The 20,177-nt window shown below is 41.9% G+C and overlaps 1 protein-coding gene across 6 annotated transcripts in view; it reads right to left on the bottom strand.

Moving 5' to 3' along the window:
- tlk2 (tousled-like kinase 2) overlaps window positions 1–20,177 on the bottom strand; it is a 146,240-nt gene that overhangs the window by 104,766 nt on the left and 21,297 nt on the right. For 2 of the 6 annotated variants that reach the window (XM_078529826.1, XM_078529828.1), the window contains exons 2-3: window positions 3,994–4,079; window positions 3,415–3,552 (exon numbers count right to left, since the gene is read on the bottom strand). In XM_078529826.1, coding sequence (XP_078385952.1) covers window positions 3,415–3,552; window positions 3,994–4,074 — 219 coding nt within the window. In that variant the 5' untranslated portion in view covers window positions 4,075–4,079. The remainder of the gene's footprint in view (window positions 1–3,414; window positions 3,553–3,993; window positions 4,080–20,177) is intronic. The other 4 variants (XM_078529830.1, XM_078529832.1, XM_078529827.1 and 1 more) reach the window with 3 other exon arrangements.

Genomic DNA, 20,177 nt, shown 5'->3' with positions numbered 1-20,177 from the left:
CCAACTGATTTGCCACACAGGAAAAACTTTGAAGCTGGCTTTTTAATATAATCACTAATTGATGATTAACATTTAAAACGACTGAATTATCAAGAACACATTTGATGGGCACACTCTCTTCTTGTAAAATAAAGTATTTTCTTCCCTCAAGGTCTTTACAAATTAATTACCCAGTCGAAACAACAAACTGTGGGCACAGGCACAGGCTACATCCATGCACATGGTCTATAGCCAGGTGCTATAACGGAGCAGAGGCCATGCTTATGGTTCAGATGGACAGGTCCTCAATGCCTCATCTTGTCATAATGCAATTGCACAATGCCCTGGAAATATTAGAGTTTATAGCTTTCATACAGATTGAAAAGTAAAAGAAATGTCCAAAGGTTGGAAGCCTAACAAGGTCTTTAAAAAGAAAAAAATGAGAGAAGTAAGCCATGCCCAGATACCAAGCCCCCGCACCCCTCCCCCCAACCTTTAATCTGTTCCACTATTCAATAAGATGATGGCTGATGTACTTTTTGACTTTCTAACCCGATATTCATATCTCTTGATTCTCATAGTATACAAACATCTATCAATCCGAGTCTTGAACATACTCAATGACTGAGCATACACCACCCTGTGAGGTAGAGAATTCCAAAGATTCTGAGTGAAGAAATTTCTTCCAATCTCAGTCCTAAATGTCTGACCACTTATCCTGAGATCATGCTCCCTAGCTTTGGAATCCTCAGCCAGGAAAAAACAGCCTCCCAGTACCTACCCTGTCAAGCTGTGCAAGAATGTTGTGTTTCAATGAGATCACCTCTCATTCTACTAAACTCCAGAGAATATAAGCTCATTCTGCTCAAAGGTTTATCGGAGGGGTGGTGGGGGGGGGGGGGGGGAGGAGAGAGAGAGAGAGAGAGAGAGAGAGAGAGAGAGAGAGAGAGGGGGCAGTAAAAAAAGTGTGTTGCCCAATTCAACAGCTTCTTTCAATACATGATAAGCATAGAGCTGTGAGCATTTTCTGCAGCTACAAAGGTTTTGCTACATAGCACATTCTTCGCTATTTACAAACAAGATGCTCCCCTTGATCCAAAGTTCTGTCCTTGACCTTTGAAATCAAACAGCAGGGGAGAACTGGGACTATAGTCTGGCTTATTTTTAGACTTCTGCTGTGTGGTGGAAATCTTGAAACAGCTAGAAATGAGTGACCAATGTTCAGACGGTCGGAGTAAACAACAACCTAATGAAGGTATTCCTCACAATCCTGAATTCACATCGCTCACCAGCAGTTTCCAAGATGAAAGACATTTGTAAACTACATCCATCAATTTTGAAGGGAGTACACCCATCTAAGGACTCAGCAATAATCAAAACAAGAAAATGTTGTGAGCAATTTTCCACTATTACAATCCTGTAGCACTGGATTCTGCCACTAGAGGCTTAGTGCATTGTACAAAGACTAACACTACCGTTAATGGCCAAGCCTGTAGCGCAATCTGACTGTTGATGACCAGCTCAGTCATTTGGATCCTCCTCTCTAATTTTCTTCCCAAAACCCTCTCCTCCTTCTGCTCCATCTCTCCATACCTCAAACTCTCTTCAAACATTACCTCTGGCAACCAAGTCTAATTTGTCTGCAAATCTCTGCTTTGTGTGGAAATCCATCTGCTGCCACACCCCCTAACAAATTGGTAAAGTGCCTCAAAACAATTTGTTATATTTTGGCTCAGTGGTAACATGTTCAAGCCCCACCTCAGAGGCACGAGCACACAATGCAAGCCTATACTGACAGCACAGCATGCCTTCAGTATTGTACCATGGGACATGCCATCTTTCAGGTGAGATGTTAAACGAAATGCCAACCAAATCTGTTCCCATCTTTCCCGGAACTCCATGTCTAAGTCCCTCCGGATTTCCAATTCACAATAATGAAAACAGCTCTCAAAGTCAAAAACGACATTCCATGTGGCTGTGACAAAGATAAATTATCCCTCCTCATGCTCTTGACTTGCCTGCAGCCGTTGATACAGGTGACCACACTATCCTCTTCCTACACCTCTCCACCGTTATCCAGCTGGGTGGAACTGCTCGCACCTGATTCCATTCTTATCTATCTAATTGTAGCCAAAGTATTACTTGCAATGGCTTCTCTTCCTGCTCTGCATCATGACCTCTGGTGTCATCCAAGGATCTGCCGTTGGTACCCTCCTACTTCTCATCTACAGGCTGCCCCTTGGCGACATCATCCAAAAGCACAGAGCTAGTTTTTACACGTGTGATGATAACGCCCAGCTCGACCTCACAAGCACCTCTCACAATTATCAGACTGCTTATCCGACATCCAGTACCGGATGAACAGAAATTTCCTTCAATTAAATATTGGGAAGGTTGAAGCCATTGTTTCCAGCCCTGCTGCAAACTCCAATCCCGAGCTACCAACTTCATCCTTCTCTCTTGCAATCTCCCGGAGATTAAGCCAGTATGTTCCCAACCTTTGGGTCACATTCGATCCCAAGATGAGCTTCTGACCTCACATTCAGTGCATTACTAAGACCGCCTATTTCCACCTCCATACGTCACCCTTGTCTCAGCTCACCTGCTGCTAAAACCCTCATTCATGCCTATTCCTAAACATCCTCCCCTCTGTAAACTTGAGGCCACCCAAAACTCTGCTGCTTGTATCTTAACTCACACCAAGTCTCGTTCCCCCATCACCTGTGTTTGCTGACCTACATTAGCTACCAATCAAGCAACATCTTGATTTTAAAATTCTCACCCTTATTTTCAAATCCCTCCATGGCCTTGCCCTCCCGATCTTTGTAATCTCCTCCAACGCCACAACTCTGAGATACCTGCACTTCTCTAATTCTGGCCTCTTGTACATTCCCAATTATAATGGCTCTACCATTAGAAGCCGTGTCCTCAGCTGCCTTGAGCCCAAGCTCTAGAATTTCCTGCTGGCACCTCTCTGCCTTTCTACCTCACTTTCCTCTTTAAGACACTCCTACTTACCTGCCTCCAACCTTCCCCCTTGACCAAGCTTTTGGTCATCTGGCCTAATATATCCTGAATGTGGTTCGGTGCTATATTTTGTTTTACTATACTCATGTGAAGCAAATTGGGATGTGTCGTTACAATTAAAGGCAAAATGTAAATTAAGGTAGTTGTTGTTGCTGTTAAACAGATCCCACCAGCCCTCTGAGAATCTTCTCAGGTGAACATAAAAGAACACGTGGTACTATTTCAAAGAACAGGAAGTTCTCTCCAGTGTGCTGGAAAATATTTATCCCTCAACCAACATGACCAAAACATTATCTGGTCATATGTCTACACTGCATTTTTTTTTTGGTAGATCTCACCCATGCCAAATTGGGTGCCATGTTTCCCTAAATTACAACAATGACTACAATCCAGAAGTAATTAACTTGCTGTGGGATGTCTTGAAGTTGTGAAAGGCACGATGTCAGTGCAGGTTTTATTCTCTTCTTTATGTTTAAAGGGTGTTATTGGCTGCCGGTGTTGATCCCAATTGTCTCTTCTCCGAACATCCACTTGCAGCAGGGATTCCTGGAAAGCAAGCAGGAACATGAACCTGGCCAATTTTCCCTTACTGATCCAGAGGCACTAAGGATACTTGGAGCACCATGACTAGCATTTCAGCTGAGCTCAGTTAATTCAGTACAGTTCAAGGATCAAGTCTAAAAATTCCCCAGTCCATATGGCTAAGATACTCAACGTTGACTCATAAGGCAAGCCATTTGCACTGGAATTTTGCACTCTGCTATCGCTTACTGTAGCATTAAAGAAACAGGCAGTACACTACATACATTTTAATTAGCCAAAATGGAAATATTCTTATATAACAAAGCAAGTTAAGTCAAAGCTGTGAACCAAACATGTTGAGGCAGCTGTTCAGAAACTTAGAACTCATTTGTCCCAACAGGTCATATGTTTTTCCTGGACGATGAATACTGTATCATCACCATCTCATCCTATTAAATCTCTCACCTTGGTGACGCCCATTCCAGTGAACCTTGCCTCCAGCAGCTCCTGTCGCCGTGGATCCAGACTGTGCAATTCTTCCATCATTTCTACTGAAAAAGAGAGAGTACAAAATTCAGATGACTCTCAGATTCGCTCCATTGTGAAACTCAACTGTGTCAATAGGAAAGTTGCCTAAAGGCAAAATGTCATCCTGCTTATGCCCGTGTCTGCCCAAATAAGAAGTTTCCAACCTCTCATCATACTGGAGGGGAACTAGATGATAGAATGTAAGGAATAAACATTGGAGTAAAAACCTCATGCAAGTCCTCACTTTCCATCTACAAAATCTAATTTCCTGCTGTCAACTTCTCACATTATAAATTCCTATGTTCATTTTTGTAATGTAATGCAAATTGCCTATGTAAACTTGTCACACTGTAACAAGCTTCACACTAATTCTGGGGCACCGATATCTCACTTTTGCATCTCCTAGTTCCTCAGCCAACACTGCAGAAACTCCGATGCTCTAATTAACCACTTCCTTGCTTCCAAATTTTTCTCAAGTTTTGCAAATTAGCTATAAACATTATTTTACAAAATAGGGTCAAAACTCATGACTTCAATTGGAAATGAATTATGTCTGTGCACACTGATTTCAATTATATCCCTTCACCCAATGACCACACATGACTGATTACCCCATGTGCAATATCACAGGGGCTTGGTTTTTCTTGGGGTGGGGGGGTGCAAACCGCAGGGTGAAGAAAAAAAGAGCAGAGTAAAAAGACTGGCCTGAAACGATCCATAGTCTTGAAACACCAGGACAGGGGCATTGAAGCTGCTGTATTCATGAACAACTGACTCAACATCACACTGATTCAAGAGTACCAGGCCATCTCCAATGATGGACTCTCACATCATCCAATCAGAAACTGCAGCACTGTCCTGTCATCAGAATCAGAGGTTTTACCAATAAATGTTTGGTATTGTTTCCGCTTTGGCTCCTGATTCCAGGAAATCAAGTAGTTCGTGCACAGACAGGATGTTCAAGCAATAATTAGTTGGCACAAGCCAGCACAGCAACATAAATTGCCATAAATCTGACATTACCGTCTGTATCAGTCGCTGAGCTGGAAGCTGATAGGTCTGATTATTGGAGAGCAAAGGTACAGCCTACTTAGAATCATGATTTAATCAATCAGGAATGGGCAATATAGCTGGCCTAGCCAGTGACACTCACATCCCATGAACGAATTAAAAAATGAGAATAGTACAGCAGAGAAGACGACAACCATTCATTTATCAAGCCTATGCCAGCTATTTTGAAGAGTTACTTCCACTGTCCCAGCTCTTTCCTCCATTGCTGCAATTTTTTCTCCTTCAAGTATTTAGCCAATTCCCTTCTGAAGGCGACTATTGAATCTGTACCCTATCAGGCAGTGCATCCCAAATCCCACAGGATCACAGAGTGCAGAAGAGGCCCTTTGGCCCATCAAGTCTGCACCGACATGTGAGAAACACCTAACCTACCTACCTAATCCCATTTACCAGCACTTGGCCCATAGCCTGGAATGTTATGACGTGCCAAGTGCTCATCCAGGTACTTTTTAAAGGGTGTGAGGCAACCCGCCTCCACCACCCTCCCAGGCAGTGCATTCCAGACCGTCACCACCCTCCCAGGCAGTGCATTCCAGACCGTCACCACCCTCTGGGTAAAAAAGTTTTTCCTCACATCCCCCCTAAACCTCCTGCCCCTCACCTTGAACTTATGTCCCCTCGTGACTGACCCTTCAACTAAGGGGAACAGCTGCTCCCTAGCCACCCTGTCCATTCCCCTCATAATCTTGTACACCTCGATCAGGTCGCCCCTCAGTCTTCTCTGTCCAACGAAAACAACCCAAGTCTATCCAACCTCTCTTCATAACTTAAATGTTTCATCTCAGGCAACATCCTGGTGAATCGCCTCTGCATCCCCTCCAGTGCAATCACATCCTTCCTATAATGTGGCGACCAGAACTGCACACAGTACTCCAGCTGTGGCCTCACCAAGGTTCTATACAACTCCAACATGATCTCCCTACTTTTGTAATCTATGCCTCAATTGATAAAGGCAAGTGTCCCATATGCCTTTTTCACCATCCCACTAACATGCCCCTCTGCCTTCAGAGTTCTATGGAAACACACACCAAGGTCCCTTTGTTCCTCAGAACTTCCTAGTGTCATGCCTTTCACTGAATACTTCCTTGTCAAATTGCTCCTTCCAAAGTGTATCACCTCATACTTTTCAGGGTTAAATTCCACCTGCCACTTATCTGCCCACTTGACCATCCCGTCTATATATTCCTGTAGCCCAAGACACTCAACCTCACTGTTAACCACCTGGCCAATCTTTGTGTCATCCGCAAACTTACTAATCCTACCCCCCATATAGTCATCTGTTGTTTATATAAATGACAAATAATAGGGGACCCAGCACAGATCCCTGTGGTACGCCACTGGACACTGGCTTCCTGTCACTAAAGCATCCTTCTGTCATCACCCTCTGTCTCCTACAACTAAGCCAATTTTGAATCCATCTTATCAAATTACCCTGTATCCCATGTGCATTTGCCTTCTTTATAAGTCTCCCATGTGGGAACTTGTCAAAGGCTTTGCTGAAATCCATATAAACTACATCAACTGCACTACCCTCATCTACACACCTGGTCACCTCCTCAAAAAATTCAATCAAATTTGTTAGGCATGACTTCCCTCTGACAAAGCCATGCTGACTATCCCTGATCAAACCTTGCCTCTCCAAGATTCTCTCCTTCAGAATTTTCTCCAATAGTTTCCCTACCACTGATGTGAGACTCACTGGCCTGTAGTTCCCTGGCTTATCTCTACAGCCCTTCTTAAATAGCGGAACCACATTAGCTGTTCTCCAGTCCTCTGGCACCTCCCCCGTGGCCAGAGAGGAATTAAAAGTTTGGTTCAGAGCCCCTGCGATCTCCTCCCTTGCCTCCCTCAGCAGTCTGGGACACAAATCATCCGGACCTGGAGACTTGTCCACTTTTAAGCCTGCCAACACCTCCAATACCCTGTCACTCCCTATAACAATTTGCTCAAGAACCTCGCAGTCTCTCTCCCCAAGTTCAATACCTTCATTCTCATTCTCTTGGGTGAAGACGGATGTGAAGTATTCCTTCAACACTCTAGCGATGTCCTCTGGCTCCACCCATAGATTGCCCCCTTGGTCCCTACTCTTTCCCTGGTTATCCTCTTCCCATTGATATACTTATAGAATATCTTGGGGTTTTCCCTACTTTTATCAGCCAGAGCTTTCTCATATCCCCTCTTTGCTCTCCTTAATTGCTTTCTTAAGCTCCACCCTGCACTTTCTGTACTTCACTAATGCCTCTGCTGATTTGCTTCCCTTGTTCCTGCTAAAAGCCTCTCTTTTCCTTCTCATCGTATCCTGAATATTTCTGGTCATCCATGGTTCTCTGGGCTTGTTACTCCTTCCTATCACCCTAGAGGGAACATGTTGAGCCTGTACCCTCCCCATTTCCTTTTTGAAATCCCCCCCACTGCTCCTCTGTAGATTTCCCCAAAAGTAGCTGTTCCCAGTCTATCTTGGCCAGATCCTGCCTTATTTTACTAAAATCCACTCTCCCCCAATCCAAAACATTTTTTTGCAACCACTTTTTATGTAAAAATGTTTTTTCTCATGTCATTCTTTTGCCCTTCACCTCAATTATTATTCCTAATTTAACAAATGAAAATATACCTGCAGGTGCTGGTTGAACCTCATAACTACAATTAAGATTTGGATTAAAAGGGCAGAAGTCCTGCTTCAGGCAAAGCTAAATTTTGAAGGCAAAAATACTTTAAAGCAGTAACCTCATCTGCCAGTACAAAGATTTAGCTGTAGCATGAACTGCCTCATAGTTTTGAGTTTAAATAAGGTCAACATCTAAACCAGGAAAATAACCTTAATCCTGAAACATATCTCCGTTCCTTTGTTGTCACCAGATCAAAATTCAGGAACACTCCAACACGCTCGATTTGTGTCAAATTCCTGGAACTCCCTCACTAACAGCGGTGTGGATGTACCTTCACCAAATGGACTGCAATGTTCAAGATGGCTGCTCAGCACCACCTTCTTAAGAGCAATTAAGGATGGGCAATAAATGATGGCCTTGCCGTTGATGCCCACATCCCATGAATAAAAAAAACACACCCGAGATCAGAGCATCACAACGGCCATGAAATAAGTGATTTAGATCTTCAGCGTAGTACTGTACTACAAAAGTGCTGCATTATTGAAGGTGCTGTCTTTTGGATAAGGCCTTGAGAACAACCCCAAACTGAGCTCATTTTACATTTCAGATGGGCATAAAAATCTCCTACGGCACAATCTGAGCCGTAGTTCTCCCAGTGCCTTGACCAACATTTATTCCTCAACTATCACTAAAAACAGATTATATCATTCATCACATGGCTGAGTACGCATGGTCTATAAAAACTTGAAAAGTGCATGATTTTCCATGAAGCACTTTGGGACATTCTGAAGTCTGAAAGGCACGATATAAGCTCTTTCCATCTAACATATGCCATGCTGCCTCTGTATATCTCAGTTCTTTTTTTAGGTAAATCCAGAGAGAACGATAAGCTTCAAGTGAAACTGCACCATCCATCATTTGACAGTGTAGAAGAAACCCCAAATCACATCTTCACAAAATGGCTGCAGATAATGCAAATTACATGCACAAGCACAAGTTTTCAAGCAGTAAATGATCGAGGAGCTTCCTCCTAAGTGTCAGCCTTTCCTTATTTTAATAAATTATGAACATGGAAAAATTTTAATTCTACCAGATGAGTTTATCACATTGTTTGCGTTCCTTCACTTCTTCTGTTTCTATGCCGTTTCTCATCAGCATGGCTGACACTTAATCGCCTATTTATGTCTCCTGTGTTGCTGTTCCAACACATCACAGAAAGTATCACTGGATTCAGGTTTAAATCCTGCTTTTCCCCGCCTCCCCGTTTTAATCATCCAGATGCATTTAGAGGTTTGAGCAAGGAGGCAGAAAGAAAACCCGAGAGAAAGTTAATCAAGCCTGTGTTCATTGATGCCGTATCCAAATTGCTTAAAAGAGACCATATAGCAATCTGGGAGAAACAAACAGGTGATTAGCGCTAATGAGAAATAGCGAGTGGAACACAAGGGAAGGAAAAAAAGACGGTGAGCACAGAATTAAGTGAAAAGAATTGCATAACTTGAGGAATTCTGGTAGCACCTGCCCACCCAGCAGAGTTACCTTCTTAGCCCAAAGAGTTGTTTTGAATTATGGATATGTGACCATTCTGAAGATAGCACCGCAGCAAGCAAGCACACACGTCAGTTCATTGAGCAACGTTAGTAGGCAACTTTTTGTGATGGAGACTGTGGAGTACCAAGGTCTGAACTAAACTGCTTGCAACCAAGACAATGGTAGAATAAATTGTGGCTCATCCAAGATTTGATTTTGGACAAGTAGCCTGACAACAGAATGGACAGGGTCAAGATAGGTACCGTCAGTTGAACGCTGATCCCATGCTTTTGTAATTCATTCAAGAGATGTGGGTTTTGCTGATAAGACCCACGTTTATTGTTTATGCCAAGATATCCTGAGATGGTGGTGGTGGTGGGCCTTCTTGAACCCCTGCAGTATTTTGATGCAAGTGAGTGGCTTACTCAACTACTTCAGAAGTCAACCATATTGATAGGGGACTGGAATCACTTACAGAGCAGACAAGGTAAGAAAGACAGGTTTCCTCCCTCTAAAAAAAAGGGACATTAATGAACCAGTTAGGTTTGTACAATATTCTGACAGCTTCATGGTCTCACTGACTGATACCAACTTTTAAAAAAAATTCCAGATTTTAATTCAAATTGTCAAGTTTTCAGGGTGGGATTTGAACCCATTTCCTGAGTTATTAGTCCAATAACATAACCACAACATTACCAGTAGAAGAAAAAGAGGTTAGCTGTGAGGGGATGATCTTTTAACCACATTAAAAGCTCCAAAGATGCTGACAAGCATTAATGTCCCATAATCACAGTCACAGAATATCTTTTGGGAATCTGATTAAGGCCATTTTGATGCCAAACGGACGAAAACTAGATTTAAGAAATTCAAATGGAAATCTCTGTCGAGATAAAAGATATGTTGAACATTGAAGATGGCTTTGTAGTTTGGAAATATAATTTAAAAAAAAATTAAAGCGAGTGATGACATTGGTTTGGAGGATGAGGAAGCCAGTATCTGCTGAGACAGTCATTTACAATGTCGGCTAACACGCAGGCCAGAAAGGGAAGCTGGTTGGTCTGCAATTTAGTGCAAATGGGAGCAGGAGGTGGGTGTCATGAACAAGATGAACTCATGGGGTTGAGAAGGGGGTGGGGGGGGGGGCAAAGAGGTGGAGCTAACGGAAATTGGGATTTAAGACTGGGGCAGGGAACCCATGGAAGGTGCTTGGGTTAGTGGACAAGGTAGGTGTGGAGCAACTGAATGGATAACTTTTTTTGGTGACAGAGGAGAGGCCAGTAGAGTTTGATGATGGTGCACAAGATCTAGTGATGGATCACCAAGTCAGTTTATGTGCCAGATGCGTTCAAGTCTGTGAATTTTGGATATCAGAGTGAAGATTAAGGCCATACAAAGGGAAAATGAGCAAGATGGGAGACAGTGAAAAGGTGTTACACAGAATCTACAAAACAGGTCAGCCAACCAGTTGGTCTATGCCTGTGTTTAGTATATTCCGCACCTCCCATCGCTCCCTGCTCCCATATCTGTCATCTATACACAAAGCCTCCCCATAAACGTGTCAATACTTTTTGCTTCAATCATTCCACCTAACAGAGAGTTCCACATTATCACCAGTCCCTCTATAAATAATTTTCTGTAATGGATATCTTATAATTATGGCTTCTTGGTCTAATCCCACAATTTGAAAGAGCTTCTCGAATCTATAATCTACTGAATCCACTCATAATTTAGAATGAATTTCTTTCAAATAGTGAAAATATGGAACTTCACAGGTTGGAATACACTTATCAATTTCAGACTCCAGGCCAGACAGGCTTTCAAAAGAATAAAACAAAATTTGTTTGTAACTACAATAAGTGATATGCAAGGGACCAGTCTTAGATGCAACATTTTCTATATAATCTGGTCTATAGCGCATGCCGCTTACACAGTACCAGATGCAAAACAATCTTGCAAAAAAAAAAGCTAGTCATTAATCTGGAATCTACAATTCGCAAGTCATTACAATTCCCTGCCGACTAACTTCAGGATATTACAAGCAGCTACAATTACTTGGGTTTGTCTAATTAGACCGCTTTCCCCACAGGAATCACCTGAGCAGTGGTCTTTAAAAAAAGTTTAGGTTAAGTAGTTAATCGTCACATCTGTGCTCCAGGCAACACGTGAGCAATGCCACTGGAGATCCACTGGTGCAATCAAAATCATCTTCAGTGACAGCAAACCAATGATAGCAAAAGGAAGGGATTACAATCATCTGTAACAATCCCACATGTTCCTAGCTCACTTGCTTTTGGATCTTTTCCTTTCAGCCTTATTGGTTTGGTACGTCACTAAAACATTCCGATTCCTCCTGTTTTATTTATTTCATTATTCACCTTTACTCCGTCTCCATCCATCAATACAATGGCGGAACATTTTGTTACTTCTCTTTATGTTACCATGACTGTACCCACACCCAGAATTCAAATGCCTGTGTACTATATAATCCCTCTATCAGAGAATGAACATGGCACCAGATTAAAATCCATCTCCACTCAAATCGACAGCCCAAGCTTGTCAAATGGAAAGTTAACACTTCAAATCTTCCAATGCCCTCAATTTTCTCCCTTCCTCCTCTTTGAAAGTGATCATTCACTCTTGGCTACTCTGCAACAAATCTAGTCCATAAAGTGCCAGTATAACCTTTGCTCTGCTTCACCAGTATCCACACAACCTGTGGAAGTGCTCTCTAGTTATCCAGAACAGAAATCCAAGTGTGTACCCTCCTCAATAGCCCAGTAGACCAAAGTCAACAGGAACACTTTCACAACAGAGAAGGTGATCAGTTAACTCAAGTACAGAACAGACATTGTGTACAACATTGGCCTGTTCTTGGCAACTTGAGCGGAAGAGCACTGTGAAACACCAGTTAAATACACAGTAAACCTCCAGAAAGCGATCTTCTCTATACCTCCTGCTTCTGCTGAGACTTAGCTTCAAAATCATATTTGCACTAAAGCAAACACTGAAATTGAGTAACAACAAAAAGCCGAAAGCCCTGTATACACCGAGAAAACACGGATTACAAATTGAAATTGCTGGACTCAGCTTTGCGTCTAGCAAGACAAAACAGTAATTGATCACCACCCAATTACTTTCTGAAGTTATTAACTCAATAGCTTCCCCATGACAAACTTCCTTGATTTACAGCTGGAATGTTAGCTAGCTCTTGTTAAAAAAAAACTACCAAAATAAAAGTTATAAAACTGTTTAGCAGCGTCAAAAATTACAAAATGCAACAGAAAAACATTGGTACGGTTTAATAAATTGCTTGTTCCTAATTTGTTCTTGGGGTGTGAGCGATGCTGGCAAGGCCAACATTTATTGCCCTTCCCTAATTGCCTTTGAAAGAGGTGGTGATAAGCCAGTACTGCCAATAAAGAAAAAAATAGAACTCTTGTACACAGACTCCTCCATGAACCAGTTAACATTACAATATACGAAGAATAGCCTTTTGATTTAGTCTGACAACTAAACTGTGACCATAAACAGCAATTCATTTATCAGTTAACTTACTACACTTTACACATCTTAATCCACTTGGATGCCAACTCCCCCTCCCAGGTCTTTACAGAAGCTCACTTCTACTTTTTAACTCACACTTTGCCTCACTTCTTTTACTATGGCCTAGATTGTTCTGGAGCAGGGAGTCTCTTGGCATGCTCTGTTAGGAGTTAGTCGTGCACATTTAGGTTTTTTAAAAAATTTGTCCACGAGGTTGCTGCAAGTGTGAGCCAACAAGTGTGAGGACAACAGGGACAAACATGTATCTCCTTAACCCAATGAGATTAAAAATTAACAAAAAACAGAGGGGTGGAAAAGGAGCTTCAATGAGATTGGATGAATTCAATGTCAATTCAAGTACAGAAAGAGGAATGAAAGGGAAAGAAAAACTGAATTGAGTGAGAAGAAAGAGGGAGAAAAAGAAAGAAGCAAATGTAAAAATTTTAAGTATCCATCAAATCACAACCTGAAGGAATACACTTTCAGGGCCAGAGAGGCTGATTGGCAATTAATAGTTATCAAGTTTTTAAAAAAGGATATGAACGCTGTTAATTACTAAATTTAATTTCCTGTGTTGAGTTTAATTCATGTGCAAATGCAACAATTTTATAAAAATCATTGGGAGATTATGGGTGAGGTGCTATTATTACAAACAATGGCAGAGCAGTGCAAACTATCCAGCAACTTGTGGCAATTCATGGGTTATTCCTTCCTCACTTCTAGCTGCTGGCTGATATACACTTTACTTACAGCATGTGTCATTTAGATACCATTAATTTTTTCGAAAAATCTTGACCGTTACAAGTTCTGCATTTGCTTGAGAAAGGTTTGCAGGCAATGCTCTGAAGCACGAAACATTTCACAAGAGAAAATCAGGATGAAATTCTCACTGCACATCACCAAGCATGCAACTCTGCTTTCCCTTCCTCTAAAATTCAGAGGCATAAATTGGCATCTCCAGACATTAACTGCACAGAGATAATCTCTGATCCAAGTGTTTACATTGCACAAAGGAATTTTGAATTGGTTACAACTGATTTTTATCTTTGTTCAGGCATTCCTTTAATTCCTGTTGTGGGGTTGCTTTTGGTATATTAGAGCAGCATTTTACTTAATAAATCAATGGATTTAAACAGTATCTTATCAAGCCATCATAACATCCAAAAGCCCTTTGGATTGTGAACTACATTCGCAGTACAAGAACATTTGATATTTTTATTATTGTGCAGTTGTTGCATTTACTTTGTGATTATTGTGGTCACTTTGATCTCAGTACAAAAGATAAATTGGGAAGAAGTGTAAAATGTGGAGGGCTCCAAGGCTTATTAATTTACTAGCCTCACTCAATGATATAGATCATGTCAGATGCGCCGTCCAGGAATAAACTTGGATTCTCAGTGCTCTATGTAACTTAGTTTGTAAACATAATGTCCAGGGGCATTCTCCAGGAAAAAAGAATCTCAGGTGGGAAAGCATCTGCAATACAACCAAAACTTTATGTATTTCTCCTTTACATACTAGCCGACCCAAATTATGAAATCTGTCCACAGTGAACAGCAGAAAGGGCCCCCATATTTTATCTTTGCTGCAACGCTGAATTTGAATAGAGCCTTACGAAAGAGGCCACTACCAACTCCAAGGAAAAGCAAAAAAAGAATAAATTACGATGTCATGCTGTGTAGACTAGGTTTGTATTCCTTTGAGCATAGGAGTTGAAGGGGTGAACTAATTAAGGTATTTAGAATTGAAGGATTTGATAGGGTAGATAGAGGGTAGCTATTTCTTCTAGGTCAAGGTCATGGTTTACTAGGCAGAGGTGTTCTCCGCACTTCAGAGACTTGGACAACCTACAGCAGGCACTTCAAAGCACTGGAGAAGTACTACTAGCAGTGCCTTCACAAGATCCTCCAAATCCAGTGGCAAGAAAGGTGCTCCAATGGCAGCATCTGGTCCCAAACCAACTTGCCCAGCAGAGGCTTTATCACTCAAAACCAGCTTCGCTGGGTGGGTCAGGTCGTTTGTATGCCTGACACCAGAAGCCCGAAGCAAGGCAGGAAACACCCAGGAGGACAGTGAAAACACTTTTAGGATGTCCTCAAAGCATTTCTGAAGAAGTCAAATATACCCTCATGGGAGACCTGGCTCATGACCGACCAAAACAGAGAAAGTTCATTCGGGAAGGCACTGGACGCAGAGAAACTTCACCGGGAAAGTGTAGAGGTGAAGTCAAGGCATTAGAGGGAGCATACAAACCTTCCATCCCAAATGACCCATCTACTCAACCCTTCAAGCACCACCTGCCCCGCATGCGACAGAGTCTGCAGATTACATATCGGACTTATCAGCCATCTCAGAAACCATCGAATCAAAGTGGAAGTAAGTCATCCTTGATCCTAAAGACTGCCTAAGAGGGAGGAGAATAGATTTCTTTAAGTGCGGGAGTCCAGATCAAGGGAAGATAAAATCAGAGCTAGGCGGAGGTGATAATCAGGAAGCAACTTTTGCAGCGGAAATCTGGAACTTCCCCAACCCCACCCCCATAAAAAAACTCAAGTGGGAGTCAATTAAACATTTCAAATCTAATATTGATGTATTTTTGTTAGGAAAGGATATTAAATGTTATAGAACCAAGGAGGGTGGTTTGGAGATAAGATACAAATCAGCCATGATCTAATTAAAAGGCCAAACAGGCTCTAGGGGATGAATGGCCTCCTCCTGTACAACTGCAGAGCTGTACATACAAATTTAAAACACCTGGGCTTTTGCAGACAGCTTGACATGGGACAGCTCAAACAACTCAGCTAATCCAAGAAATAGTGCCTGTGTCGAGCAATGAAAACTAAGCACAGAAAATTTACTGTATTCTCAGCTGGTAAATGAGAGAAAACAGCGCTGTCAACATGGAGTGGAACATGATGCTCAGTTTGGTCAAAGACACATGATACAGCATTGTTAATTCAATCTAATAGTCAACATGAATAACGGGCGTGGCAATCTTGCAGAAGAATTGCATTGGATTTATTTAACTGAGCAACATTGGCCAGTAACAGGTCAGAAAATTGTTTATTGCGTTGCAAAGAGGCAGAAAAATACAGTCCTCAGTTTGAAACAACAAACTCTCAAGCACAGACACTACAAGAGAAGCAGTTTCTCCTCCCACTGTCCAACAGCGAAGGTGCAGAGCTCTTTGTAAATGAATACCCTAAGATGTTGACCCTTCTTTATTTAAAACGCAAAGTAAGTCAAATTCCTTCCCAACAAGAGTCCAGCTGCAGGTCAAACCTTTCCTGATCATTACTGTTCAGGGCCCACAATATTCTAAACCAGAGTAACTGCACTCAAAATGGGAATCTGATAATAAAGCTTTGCAATCACCATTTCTGCTAACTTTTTAACAATGCCACAATTGCAAGATGGAGTCCATTCACAAAGTATTCTGTAGCAGAAGCTACTATAGGCTTAAAGATTTAACAGCAGTATACAGCCAAGCTATTCCAGGGTCTTCACTGCTTCCAATACAAGTACTCGGTTTCTACTTATAGGCACAGTCTGAAGAATTTCTCTAAGCAGTCTGTGTCAATGGATGGGGGATTAGTCCCACATTACACCGCGCTTACATTTATCTTTGGGTTATTTCCAGTGAACTAGAAAGGCAATCCATCACTTCCACACGGTTACAAAGAGTAACCAAAACATAAGGTGGGGCAGGGCGCACACACACACACACACACACACATCACTTTGGTAGTGGTAGGGAGCAAGCAGGAATAGTACTCTCTGTGCTTCTACAAAGATGAACACTGAGTAGTTCCCAAGGAAAAAAAAGAACATACTGATTTTATTACTGCGTTTCATCTAGAAGCTAAAATGGTGCAGTCTCCTGGCTTGCTGTCAGCTCAGCAGCTACTGGATAAACTTAGACAACACCTCCAATAAATGATGAAAATGAGTGGGTAGAAGCTGCACTAAAAGTGCACCCAAACAGCTTTTGCGCCCATACAGATAACAGGATTCTGATATGTTGGGTAAAAGGGTTGGAGGTTCGGAGTGGGTGGGAGGGGTTGGAAACCTGATCTTGTATCTTATGTCAGGTCATTGACCAATAGTCACAGAATTAAACTCTTGTTGTACTATTTTCATGCCCCTTGTAATCTTTTACACTATTTTCAAATTTGTCTTTTCCTCCAATTTGAAATCTCTACCTGAAAATGCTTAGGCCCCTTCGAATCTGCCAGAGTTTCTGTTGATGCTGAAATTAAGTGCTCACACTTCAGACCAGCACAAATTTTCATCTCCCACTATCAGGGCTGTTTTTAGGCACTTTATTCGAACAAATAGCAACTAATGACAATATATAACTTTAAAGTTTAATTTATATTTTGTATTTGGGTGTTAGGAAAAGTGAAACATGGTTTTAGTTTCATTTAGAAGATTTTGTGAGCTGGGAAGTCTGGGGCCCTGTTTGTATACATGCATTTTTAATGAGGTTTTACAACTCTTGAAGTGAAGAGATGGGTTAGCAAGGGGTTAGTTAAATTAAGCCGAAAAAAGCTATGCTGTTGCCTGGCGACAGGGGACTGGGGTCCAGAGACACAAGCAGGCAGGGAAACACAGAAAGGCTGTCAGTTAGTGTGTGTATACCAGAGAGTGAAGGCAGAAGATCTAATCTCTCCAATAAGAAATCCTGCAAGCTGCTGAAGAACTGAGTTTAGGGAACTCATGTGTTTGCTGTGAAGTAATAGTGAGTTTAGATTGCAGTTTTTGGGTGTCTCAGGCAGAGGTCCCAGCTGACGAAAATCATCTAGTGAATGCTCAACAGTCCACCAGTAGAAAACTGTTTGAAACTGAGCTAACCCAAGCAAGAAACCTTGATGTTGAGACTGTGGCTAATCTTCACTGGGGTTTTGTGTCTGCAAGGGTTGCTGGGATAAAAGGAATAGTGTGAGCTTGAATCATTTTTTGATATCCGTATTGAAATCTTTCCAACCTGTCTAATGTAATATTGTTAATTTTCTTCTTGTCTAATGAAAGTTTTATTCTGTGTGTTAAAAGTATACTGGCAGAATCTTGTGAATGTTCAGTAACTGACCTCCACAGTTTCTTAGAAAACAAAGTTAGGATCTGCCAAGCCAGTTTTCACTCTGATATGACTTGTCCAGTGTTAACATAGCTGGAATCACACCACAGTTTAATGGTGCAAAATGTCAGTTAGTCAAAACACAAGTTAACAGAATTGTTGATTTTGGCGCAGCAGTAGCGACATAATAACATGTTTTAACATACAAATTAGAAGCAGTAGTAGGCCACTCGGCCCCTCAAACCTGCCCCGCCAATCAATAATATCATGGCTGACCTGATCGTAACCTCAACCCCACATTCCTGCCATCGCCTAATAACCATTCATCCCCTTGATCATCAATAATTTATCTATCTCTGCCTTAAAAGTATTCAAAGACTCTTCCTCCATTGCCCTTTGAGGAGTTGAGCTCCACAAAGACTCACAACCCATATAGAAAAAAAATTCTCCTCATTGCTATCGTAAATGAGCGACCCCTTATTTTTAAACCATGACTCCCTAGTTCTAGATTCTCCCACAAGAGGAAACATTCTCTCCACATCCACTCTGTCAAGGCCCCTCAGGATCTTAAAGGTTTCAATCACATTGCCTCTTGCTCTTCTAAACTCCAGTACTAACCTATCCAACCTTTCCTCATAAGACAACCTGCCCATTCCTGGTGTTAGTCTAGTAAACTTTCTCTAAACTGCTTCTAATGCATTTACATCTTTCCTTAAATAAGGAGAGCAATACTGTACATAGTGCTCCAGATGTGGTTTCAGCAGTGCCCTTTATAATTGAAGCATAGCCTCCCTACTTTTGAAATCAATTCCCCTCACAATAAATGATAACATTCTACTTCCAAATTACTTGCTATACCTGCAGCAGTGCTGGGGCCTCAAATTCTTACAATTTATATAAATGATTTTGAGGAAGGGACTGAAGGCATGGTTGCTAAAATTGCTGATGACACAAAGACTAGCCTTTTGTGATTCATGCACTAGGACACCCAGATCCCCCTGAATCTCAGAGCTCTTCAATCTGTCACCATTTAAACAATATGCTTCCTTTTTATTCTTCCCGTCAAAATGGACAATTACACATTTGCCCACATAACACTCCCATTTGCCAGATCTTTACTCACTCACTTAACCTATGTCACTTTGTAGTCTCCTTACCTCCTCTTCACCACTTACTTTCCTACCTATCTTTGTGTCATCGGAAATTTTAGCAACCATTCCTGCAGTCCCTTCCTCAAAGTCATTTATATAAATTGTAAAAATTTGAGGCCCCAGCACTAATTCCTGTGGCATATAACTCGTTACATTCCGGCAGCCAGAAAAATACATATTTATGGCTACTCTCTATTTCCTGTTAGCTATCTAATCTTCTATCTATGCCAATACATTACTCCCTACACCATGAATTTTTATTTTCCACAATAACCTTTGATGTGGCACCTTATCAAATGCTTTCTGGAAATCCAAGTACAGTACTTCCACCAGTTCCCTTAGTAGTCAGCATGGATTTGTTAAGGGAAGGTCATGTTTGACAAAATTTGATCGAATCTTTTGAGGAGGTAACCAGGAGTGTTGATGAGGGTAATGCATTTGATTTGGTCTACATGGACTTTAGCAAGACTTTTGATAAGGTCCCTCATGGCAGACTGGTCAAGAAAGTGAGAGCCCATGGGATCTGAGGCAAAGTGGCAATTTGGATCCAAAATTGGCTGAGAGGCAGGGAGCAGAGGGTGATGGTAGAGGGATGTTTCTGTGACTGGAAGCCTGTTTCCAGTGGGGTTCCACAGGGCTTAGTGCTGGGGCCCTTGCTGCTTTTGGTGGACATAAATGATTTGGACTTGATTGTAGGGGATATGATCAAGAAGTTCGCAGATGACATGAAAATTGTTAGGGTGGTAAATAGTGAAGAGGATAGCCGTAAACTGCAGGAGGATATCAATGGACTGGTCAGGTGCGCAGAGCAGTGGCAAATGGAATTCAACCCGGAAAAGTGTGAGGTAACGCACTTTGGGAGGGCTAACAAGGCAAGGGATTACACTATGAATGGTCAGACCCTGGAAAGCACTGAAGATCAGAGGGACCTTGGTGTGCATATCCACAGATCCCTGAAGGTAACAGGGCAGATAGTTAAGGTGGTTAAGAAGGGATATGGGATACTTGCCTTTATTAGCCGAGGCACAGAATGCAAGAGCAGGGAGGTCATGCTGGAACTGTATAAAACGCTGGTTAGGCCACAACTGGAGTGCAGTTCTGGTCACCACATTATAGGAAGGATGTGATTGCACTGGAGAGGGT

Source organism: Cetorhinus maximus, chromosome 25 (assembly GCF_964194155.1).
Source record: "Cetorhinus maximus chromosome 25, sCetMax3.hap1.1, whole genome shotgun sequence".
Taxonomy (NCBI): domain Eukaryota; kingdom Metazoa; phylum Chordata; class Chondrichthyes; order Lamniformes; family Cetorhinidae; genus Cetorhinus; species Cetorhinus maximus.
The sequence above is the reverse complement of the archived record's forward strand: the minus strand, read 5'-3'. Positions and strand labels throughout refer to the sequence as shown.